At 36.2% G+C, this 10,638-nt stretch overlaps 1 protein-coding gene across 1 annotated transcript; it reads right to left on the bottom strand.

The window, feature by feature from the left end:
* Positions 1–1,960: 1,960 nt before the first annotated feature.
* On the bottom strand, positions 1,961–8,965 carry LOC136815173 (macrophage metalloelastase-like). Its single transcript, XM_067071624.1, has 10 exons — positions 8,765–8,965; positions 7,972–8,083; positions 7,364–7,506; positions 6,578–6,776; positions 5,969–6,118; positions 5,163–5,555; positions 4,123–4,660; positions 3,556–3,719; positions 2,910–3,084; positions 1,961–2,177 (listed from the first exon to the last, which is right to left on the bottom strand). The coding sequence occupies exons 1-10, from the start codon at positions 8,864–8,866 to the stop codon at positions 2,123–2,125; spliced, it is 2,031 nt and encodes a 676-aa protein (XP_066927725.1). The 5' UTR covers positions 8,867–8,965; the 3' UTR covers positions 1,961–2,122.
* Between the last annotated feature and the right edge of the window lie 1,673 nt (positions 8,966–10,638).

Below are 10,638 nucleotides of genomic sequence, written 5' to 3'. Positions count from 1 at the left end.
TTACAAATTTTTTGTTTATTTCAATTATGCATTCTCTCTATTCACATACAAATTACAGTCATAGATTCTTAATTATCGTTATTCATCCAAAGTCTTCTGTATTGAAAACCCAAGAAGCTTGAATTTGACCCCCTGTTTGTTAAATTTAGAAAATATATACAGTATAGCTGTCAAAAGTTAAGTCTCTTATTTTGCTCTAAGTTGCCTCATTTTCACTATGTTTAACTTATCTCGGGGAGATAGATTTTTAGTCCGTTTGGTAACTTCGTCCCTGTTTATTAATATCATCTTGTAAATCTCATAGATGCTCAATTTTTGTACAGAGATATATTTTTATCACATTTAATCAATGCTGTGAAGTCTGTCTTAATTGTGCGTGGGCTCTTTTCTGCATTAATGTGAGAACCAGGGCCATTGGTATCTTCTCGATTTAAAAACGATCGCAACGTACGAGTGGACAAAAAGTAAGAAATTGAACCTTTGCAATGCAGAGGAGGCTTAAAAAATGGTCTGATTTTTCAAATATTAGACCCTGAAAAACTTTTTTAAAATCCGAATCTTCAGTCTGGTCGGGAAGGGTCTTCGCACTCTTAGGGTAGACTTAAATTAATCTTATCATTTTGAATTAGGAACTTAAACAATTCAAGCAATTCTTCATATTTTATCCACGTTCAATGTCACTGTCTTACTGTATTTGAGATGTCATCCAGTCTGGACCATAATTTTGCCCTTCACGTTCTTCTACCTTGTTTTATTGTTGGCCCTTTTGATACCGACCCCTTCATGATTGTGCTTACCCTTAGATTACGCCACTGTCAATTACGCTCACAAATAACTGAAGAGAAAATACAATTCGGTTTCAAAACAACAAATATTGTGAACATTTTAATTGAAGTTTTTGGAGAATACTTTTTACCGTAACTTTTTTAAGCATCAGAGGGTTTTGGATAATTTTTCATATTTGAAAAAAAACAAAAACGCCTGGGGTAGTTTTAACATATTTAGGGTGAATGGATTGGTACGGGGTTGTTCCGCAGGAAACTCGGGCAGTCCATCATAAAGTGACTTTTTTTGGATAAAACAAGAAAATTTTGGATTCCAATTCAGGGTATCTTTATACACAAACTCCAAATAAGACCTACTTTGAACTTCAGCGTCATACTGTGTAAGGGGTAGCACGCCTTTCCTGGGAGAAAAAGATTGCGCAATTGTTAGGAGAAATAAACTCGCAACGTTTGAAACATCCTCCGTTCTTAGTAAACAAAAAAGACTAGCTTTTCGAATGTTTTCTGAAAGACATCCTATTCCTCCTATTCAAGAAATTGACTACTTAAATTATTTCACAATATTTTTACCAATCAAATCGCGCTGTTTAAATGACTTGTGTTATATCTCGTTTTTGATTGGCTCTTTCTTTTCCGAAACATGATAAGATTCGATCTCTTGTCATTTCGAAATATTATATACAAACAAGTGAAAGAAAGTGTGCAAGCGTAGAAATATTGTGACAAAAAATATTACATTCATGCAACATATACATGATAAGATATTTCAATGAGAACGTTAGGAAATCTGAACTTTTGGAACCGACGAGGAATGGATCTTTCTTATTCTTCTGTTTTTCTTTTAGTTTATTGTTGTACTAAGAATATGTAAAAAAATAAAAAGAAGATTTGGATTTTTGGAATTGATTTTGCTGTCAAAGAATCGGATAGACGCAGGAAATAAATGGGGATGGAAAAACTTTTTCAATTTGGACGTAAGTTTCAGTTATTTCTTTGTTTCATGTTTAAATAGACAGATTGTTTAAATAGACAGATTGTTACAACATCCCCGTTGCTTTGGAGAAAAAGTTCCTCATAAAAATCTGGATCCAAAACGTAAGACGCAAGTTTATATAGTATCCCAGCGTTGTCTCACGTTGTTTGGAAGTTGGATGGTATTGTTTTTGACGTTTGTGTCACTGGGTTGAACGATCTCAATAATAATGAAAAAAAGTTTGGAGGAGGGTTTCGAGGGTTTTGGTCTTTGTACATCTCTTTTGGCTCTTTTGCATTTTGCATTTTGGATATAATAATATAAGTATTTTATCTTTGCTGTTTGTTGTTATAAGGTCATTTTTTCATGGGCATTTCAAGAATTCTGCAACTGTCATCGTCTCCCTTACATAACCAGTTCTAAAGTAAAAGAAAACTTTCCTTTGCTATAGGGTATGAACATTGAGTTTCAAGCCGAAAACTAAAGTGGACCGGTTTGAATTTATCACTTTCTTTGTTTTCGCGTTTTACTTTTTTATTATTCTACCGGTAAATGTTATTTCCAGTCCATCATTTGTATGAAAACCGTGCGGGTCGCACCACATATGTAGGAAATAATTGGCTTCGAATCCTACATAGGAGATTCGATTCCTTCATCGGCTATATATTTTAAAGTTTTAAAGTAGATAGTACTCAACAGACACTTCATTATCGAAGAGTATACTTTAGATTAATAGAATACCACGGGATTTGTTTACCTTATTGGAACTAATTTTCGCGGGTTTTAATTTTAGCGTTTTTCGCGGTTTTTCGTCGAAATCGCGAAAATTTGATCCCGCGAAAAATTCTGAGAGTTAAGAACCGCGAAAATTAATTCCCGCGAAATACAATTTGTTTCCAATTTTATCGAAAAATTTGAAAAATCCCTAGGAAAATGAAAGAAATTTGTCCAAAAAAGGGCAAAACCGCAAAAATTAAAACCCGCGAAAATTCCAGAATGGAAAAAACCGCGAAAATTAAGACCCGCGAAATGCAATTTTTCGGTTATTTTTTTTCGACCGCGAAAATTAGTTCCCGCGAAAATTAGTTCCAATAAGGTAGTTGCATTCTTGGGGGTACATAAGATTTGGAACTGATGGTAACAAGTTTTACCTATCATTGAGAATGTAGACCATATCGCCAGAAATGAAATAAGTGACATCCAAATCTTCCGAAGACAATGCTGCATCGACTTGATCTGGAATTCCCTCCCATCTGGTTTTGATTTGTTTTGGATAGCCGTCCGCCATCTTCTTTTGTTTTGCATCATATTTCCAATACAGTGCATCTAATAGAGAAATTCAACTTTTATTTTTGTAGTCCTCATTCTTTCAGTTAGTGAAGATTCCGGAACATAATGGAATGAGTGTACAGTCAAGGCTTTAACCGACTGATATAAGGACATTTCAGAGGAATGGACCATTGCATGTCACGACTCATGCACATTCAATATTGCCAATAGAAGCAGGTCAATCAGGCATGTAGACTTGGAGATTTGAATAGGGAGGATGTTTTCCATTATGAATACCATTACAAATATCGCTCAAGGGAGGGCTAAAACACATGGAATTTAATAAATTTGGAGGATGACCAAAACCCTTCAAAACTGAAACTCAATAGGGTTGAATTTTTTTAATTTTGTAAAAGAATTCCAGAGGGTTTGAACTTGCAACTGATATTTCAGGAGCATATAGTATTCTTTGCTATATCATAGCCAAATTCAGCAATTTTTAATAATTGACGAAAGAAATAAACTCACCGGTGAAGAAATAGGTCATGCCATCAGAAGTCCATGTCATTGCTGCATCAATTTTCTTGACCCATCTTGGGAATTGAAAGTTCATTGGATTTTCCTCATCATGTATAGAGTAAGGTCCAGCCTTCTTGAAAACGTTCGAGACGAAATCTCGATAAAGATAGTAGCTGAAAAATAATACTCGTTAAGTAAGTAAAGTAAGTATATTCATCTGGTGGCAGTTTATCCTCTTTTCTATTTGCATTAGGCCTGGGAGATTGAATGCTGAAGTGGAGTGCCACTCAGATCCCCATTACTTACCGCCCATATCACAGCAAATAATCTAAGCTACTCTTTCGGCTGAGTTGGTGGTGACCAGGGATCGAACCCACAACACTTGGCGAATGCTCGACCGATTGAGGTACCCGCTCTAATATTTAAATTACAGTGAATATTCTTACTAAGGTCTTATTGTTCTTATCCATAATAAATACACACGCAAATTTTTGTCTTATGAGTTTTTCCTAGAACTACAATTGGACTCAGACACTCAGACACTAAATATGAGATTCCATGGCATTGATATCTTACCTTTCACCAGAGAAGATGATTTGGTATGGCCCTCTATTCTCACCATCAATATTCAACACAGCATCAATGCCATCTCGGATCTTTGGTAGGTAGTTAAACCTGCTCACTACAAGAACTTCCAACGAATTCGGTCTTACAAAAGATAGCATGTTATTCTCATTGAAAACGAAAGTAATCCCATATCTCGAGCTGTGATAAACTGCTTCGATCTGGTCGACAGCTCTTGGACATGTCAAAGTATTAACATCTTTCGTAGTTCCTGCTTTTTCCTCATTTTCGTTTGATTTTGTTGTCTCTATTGAGTTAATCGTTGATGAGATTTCTGTGGTGGAAGGTATAATCATTGCAGGCTGCGTACTCGATTCAAAAGGGTTAATGCTTGACCCCTCCATCACTGCGTTAGATACTTCCTTAAATTCAGTGGCTGGTTGATTGGTGCTTGTCATGGTTGATGACGTCTCTACGGTGGGCTCCTGGTAATTAGTTGTCGATGTCTGCAGGGTTTCTGTTGGATCCCCTGACTCAGATTTTGTTGAGACTATTGAGGGAAAAAAAGATTTCTATTTTTAAGGCTTGTTTCTCAGAAGTCAGAAGAGTTAAGCTGCTAGAATCGTAAAGACTACACATAGTTCGGACCCCCCTCCTTTCTTAAGGGGGGGGGGATGACACCTTCCAAAAAAGTGAAGAAGGGGGGGATCAGAAATTTTCACTAAAAAGGGGGGGTAGCAAGGAGGGGGGGCTTACATATATTGTAGATTATTTTCCAGCACTGTTATGAAATTTGGTCTGCATGAAAGGAAGTTCTTTATTTTCACTAAAAAGTTGGATAATATTTGCCAGACTAAATTTTTCGTTACTGTTTCCCTTCCCTTTTTACCATAAAAATTTAGCCCGAAACCCTTGGGGATAGGCATTTTTAAAGGTTGGGGGGATGTCAAGAAGGGGGGATCATTTAAGAAGGGGGGATCAGACCCCTTTCCGCACTATGCTACAAAATCAGTTTTCCACTCTTTACTTTCCATCGGAAAGTCGTCTCCTACCTTTTGGAGTGGCTGTGGATGTTAAAGAAAGTGTTGTTTCGTGTGTTGTGACAGGTTCACCGGTCGTTGAAACCTCAGTACTCGTTGAATCCTCGCTACTCGTTGAAACTCCTTCACTTCTTATTCTCCCTGTTGTTCTCATTGGACCAATAGAAGCCTCCAAAGTTGACTCGGGGTTTGTTGTAAATATCAAACTAGGGGTCTTCATATCAGTACTTGGCGTACTAAGGCCACTTGAGGTCGTAGGTGGGGCCAATTCAACGTTCTTATATAATCTTCTTAGAGCACGGATATCGCTTTTGTGAAGTTTAACCATTTTGTGTTTTTGTTTGTCGTACCATGGAAACATAACTGAGCCTTTGATTTGCGAATGACGGAGTCCAAGTGAATGACCTATGAAGAGAAAGCAAATTTTTTATTTAGGGTCAGGACTTAGCCATTATCGCTGAATGCCCGATCTGCGTTTTTTTCACTCAATGCTGGAGTAAAAGTAACATTTAAGAAAGCATTGTTGAATCTGTCATCGAAATTGCGGATTCGATTTTAAACGTTAGCCATGGCAGTAGCGCTTCAGCATGATTTGCCCCTCTCGTTTCGGTTTTACTTCGATCATAAATCACAATAAGGTCACAAGTAGAAATAACGCTTCCTTAATTTAGTTAGCTCTTTCACCCGAACCTATAAATTGATAAAGATATCGTGCAAAATCTAGCAAGTCAATTAAAATACTCTCCGTAATTCGAAGACGACTCTTGGTCTCGTGAAGATCGAATTAGAGATAGTCAACTCTGTATTTCTTTTCTTACCAATTTCATGAGTAGCAAGCCATACAAAATAGTTTCGTCCCTCTTTACTTTGAGCTTCAAATTGTTCAGCATTATCAAAGTGAATATCTCCAACCAGTGTTTCACTACCTTGTTTTCCTGATTGTGGGTAAAACGCATGCGCAAGAATTCCTGAAGAAAGATTTGATACCTGTTTCTTTATGGGATAATATTTCAGGGGTTTGTAATAAATAAGTAAAATTAAGTAGTAATTTTTAGTAGCCATTGAAAGATTGTGTCACGGGGGGGGATGTTTGCCTGTCTCTCAGAGTAGTTCAAATCGTTTTCTAGAAGGAATCATGCTCGCCCCTCCCATTACAATTTCAACCTTCTTCCCTCAGTTCGGTCAAATTGATCTCAATATTTGATATTTTTCAGTATATTAAACTTCCCTTTCGGAAATTTCAAATTCTGTTGTCTACGTCTGAAATATATATCCATAGGGGGTCTTCATACTTTTAATATCGGGATGGGAGGTTATGTTAGTTTTCCAATCGAGATTAAATAATCAATTCTGAAGTAGTCTCTAAAGCAAGTTTCCAACTGGTGAAATTCGTTTTTCCAACATCCCTGAAATCCCCGAATATTTACCTCCTCTCCCATCAAAATAATTTCCGTCGCCATGTCCTCGACTCTGAAAGCTGATTTCAATATCAGGATTGTTTCGCACTTGTTTAAAACGAATATCGCACGCAGAAGACCAAAGTTTGAATGCTTTCGTGATGATGTGAACAACCTTTGCTTTTGTTATCTGTTGACCTCCATTCTTGACTGACCATGTTAGCAATTTCTATTACGTGAAAAAGATAAAAACTATTATTACACAATATTAATTCTGTACTCTCTTTCACCTCTTACGTTTCTACCAAACATATCTCAAATAGGAAATTATAATTCTGAGCCTTGTATACTTAGAACCTATAGTAAAGAGATTTTATGGAAGGGAAGATCCTCATAACTAATCCTCACTCTTTAACGGGCAAGGGGAGGGTAACTAAGACAAAAATAGGTGTTGAGTATGTGCGGACGGTAAAGTTCGGTTTTTTACCTCCGCAAATCTCTCAAATGGTAGGAACAAAAGGTCTCAGTAATCTTTCTAAGGGTCGGAATTTCCCCTCTTTGTGTTAACCATGAAAAGACAAAAACGTCTCTCTAAGGTGATGAAATTTTTTTAATTAATCTTGGGTCACTATTTCCCGGACTGTGTCTCTGTAAGAGTAACTTTTTCGCAATAATCGGAAGTCCGGTCCGCAAATACTCTTCAACATACAACATACAACCCAAATTTTAGCCTCTCACTGTAAAATTATTGCAAGCTAGAAGCTAAAGTTACGGTTATTTTTCTGACGTATTTTACTGTATGGAATTTGGACGGACCTCCTCTCTCTTGTCAAACAGTGAGAGCCATGATGTGGTTCTTTGACTTGTTTTTATCTTGTTTTCATTTTGTTGTTCAACTTCATCGATCATACCACATCTTGGTTGGCGCATCTGTTGAAATGTTCTGCCATCCAAAATACCTATGAGAAGGCTAAGTATTCTAAATAGTGCGGCCAACTCCCTATTTTTAAACCAGTAGGAAAAATGATCTTCATCGTCAAATTAAGCAATTTTCCTTGAAAGTAACTTTCAAACGATGCATAATTTTTTAATCTAGCATAAGTACGATAAGAAGATGTTTGAAAACAAATTGCTCACTTTTGAGACAAGCTTGCCTGATAGTTTTTCAAATGGCCTGTTCCATTAAATTTCCATACAGGGAGATGGACGAATCTTTTCACGTTTCACGTGAAATGTGAAGAAAAACCTTTTAACTGAGGGTGGACGAACTAAAATCAGTCTGGAGCAAGTTTTCAACTCCTAGAAAGACGAAAAAAATTCCTTTGGACCCCAAGAAAATTCTTCCCGGGTTACCCCTGGAATTATTCGTACACCCGCCCTCCGTATGCATCCATATAAAATGGAATGGCCCACTATACTCTTACCTGTCAAGGGGAGGCCTGCAAACTTTTGGAAACTTGTGATGGTATTTGACTTCAATGGTAGATTTTCTGTGAAATCGTTGGTAGACACATACCCATACTTGAACAAATAGACCTGTCGAGAAAATACCAGTGACGGATTTAATGAGAGGTTCAAAATTACTGATGGAGAGCGTTTCTTTTAGTCAAACTCCTTATAAGGAAATGAAAACTCGACTAGCACCGCTGTAACACATTCTTGGTCGACCAGCACCGCTGTAACACATTCTTGGTCGACCAGCACCGCTGTAACACATTCTTGGTCGACCAGCACACTGTAACACATCTTGGTCGACCACACACTGTAACACATTCTTGGTCGACCAGCACCGCTGTAACACATTCTTGGTCGACCAGCACCACTGTAACACATTCTTGGTCGACCAGCACCACTGTAACACATTCTTGGTACGTCGTTATAATTTCGACGTAGAAGTTATGAGAGGAGTTTTGCTATGAGTTTTTGTTGGGAAATGTTTGAAAATGTTCAAATTAGCAGAAAGTCCTGTGGTAGGTATTTTGCGCAGATAATTCATAAAAATATAGTTTACCTACCTACCTTACCTTTACCGTGTAAAGACTTTTTTGAGGTTTCTGTTTGAGTTCCCAGTCAAGTTAGTTTAGTATAAAGTCTATCTTTGAACCAGCCGACTTTAAAGGCCATTTCCCTAGTCATTATAAATAAAGTCGTGAAGTCATTATAGACTTAATAGTGTTCAAACATTTTTTGAGTCAATTTCAATTAATGTGAACTCACCAGAGGCTGCACTGTTCCTTTTGATTTAACAGGTTTCTGACATTCTGTGATAACCAAGTAATGCAGTGTCAGCAAAATAAACTTTTGCATCAACATTTTCATATCCAAACTTTACTAGTACTGGTGTAAATCTCACTTATAGACCTTTAGAGTTTCATGCCTGTAGAAAACTTTTATGTAAAAGGTTGCGAGAAAATAGCAAAAGTTTGAAAGGCTATCTCTTTTAGAAAATACTTTGTCAAAAAATGTTATATCTGTAACACTTTTCTTTCTTTCTTACTTTAAATATAAGCTTATCCCCGAAGTTAGCTATACTTAACTTTGTCCACCAAATAAGAACTCGTATTTTTAATAATGCTAAAACATTCGGGCTTAATTTTTGTTTGAGTCAAGTGCAGTCAAAATATGTACTCATAAAGCCATCAATTTTGCCATGAGTCGACGCCCAAATAGGATAATTCCGAATTTGTTTTTATTTTAGACTACAAATACGTTCATGGACGATATTCTCGCTTCTTGAATATCATTGCTTAGCGTGAAAATGTTATTTTTATATCTCCAAACTAAGATTGATTGATCAATGAAAATCAACTGTTATATTTGAGGTCATAAAAGCTGAACAACAAAAAAGATATAAAGGTGACTAGATTTTTCATCATATTCCATAGATTCTTCATTTTATCCCAACTGGCTAAAAAACTATAACTGGAATACTGACACAGGGGTGTACGGTTTCATTCCGTTGTTTCCCGGTGGGAGGGGCACTCGATTAAAAACGCAACTACCTCATGTGTATTAATTTTTGCGGGGATTAAATTTGGCGGATTTGGCGGTTTTTGGTAGAATCCGCCAAATTAAATACCCGCCAAAATTTTGATAATTTACCACCCGCTGAATTAAATACCTGCTAAATTTAACAAAAATCTAGGCTTCTGCTCATCCTCTAGCGAAAAAATCTCTTATATAGGAAGCATATCTATAGAGGTCTTCGATTCAGACTAACAAAATATCTTTAAGAATTTCTATATGGAATCATCAATTTTTAAGTAAAAGCTGTTAAAATACCAAGTAATTTTTTATTTACAGTGCCTTAAATATCCCCGTCCGCCAAAAATCGCATTTCTGGCCAACCGCCAGATTTAGTACACGCGAAAATTAATACACTTAAGGGCTCTGACCATAGTGAATTTTTCATAATTGCCGTGTTTAAAATGTGTTTTCTGACTGATGTAACCAACAAAACTATGGCATGTTATACATTTTCTGTTAGACAAACTATTCCTGAATCTGAAAATTCAAAAAGTGCATTGAAAAAATTTGATGAAGAAGAAAATGAAGACTTTTGCGAGGAAGAGTATTTCAACTTTGAAGAGCTTAGTTTCGGCGAAGAAAAAACATTTTGAAAAGATTTTCGCAGTAGATGGTGTATCTTTTACCGAACAATAAAAAATTTTGCGGAAAATTTTTGTAAATGCTTCTTTGTCTCAAAATCTTCAAAATAGTGGATTTTCATCAATTTTTCATCTGGATTTTGCTTGAAAAAACAGTCATAACTTTTGACACATCTTTTTAGAAAAATTTTCCGCAAAATCTAAAATAGTTCAATTCTTTGCGGACAGTTTGAAAAAACTTCGAAACAAAAAGGTTAATTACCCATTAAAACTTAGCACTTTTTATAAAAGAAGGTGATGCAACATATTATTAACGTCTTTTTAAAGTTCATAACGTCATTTTTGCAATTAAGTTCTTAATTACTCTTAAGGGATTTGATTTAAAAGCAATTTATAAAGGCAATTCTTTGTTAAAAGTGTTAAAGAATCTAAAACATAACTTTCATGTTCAGATGCTAAAATCAATATATTCCGACTATGGTC

The sequence above is a fragment of the Clytia hemisphaerica genome, unplaced genomic scaffold (genome assembly GCF_902728285.1).
Source record: "Clytia hemisphaerica strain Z4C2 unplaced genomic scaffold, Clytia hemisphaerica genome assembly, whole genome shotgun sequence".
In the NCBI taxonomy this organism is placed as follows: Eukaryota; Metazoa; Cnidaria; class Hydrozoa; order Leptothecata; family Clytiidae; genus Clytia; species Clytia hemisphaerica.
The sequence above is the reverse complement of the archived record's forward strand: the minus strand, read 5'-3'. Positions and strand labels throughout refer to the sequence as shown.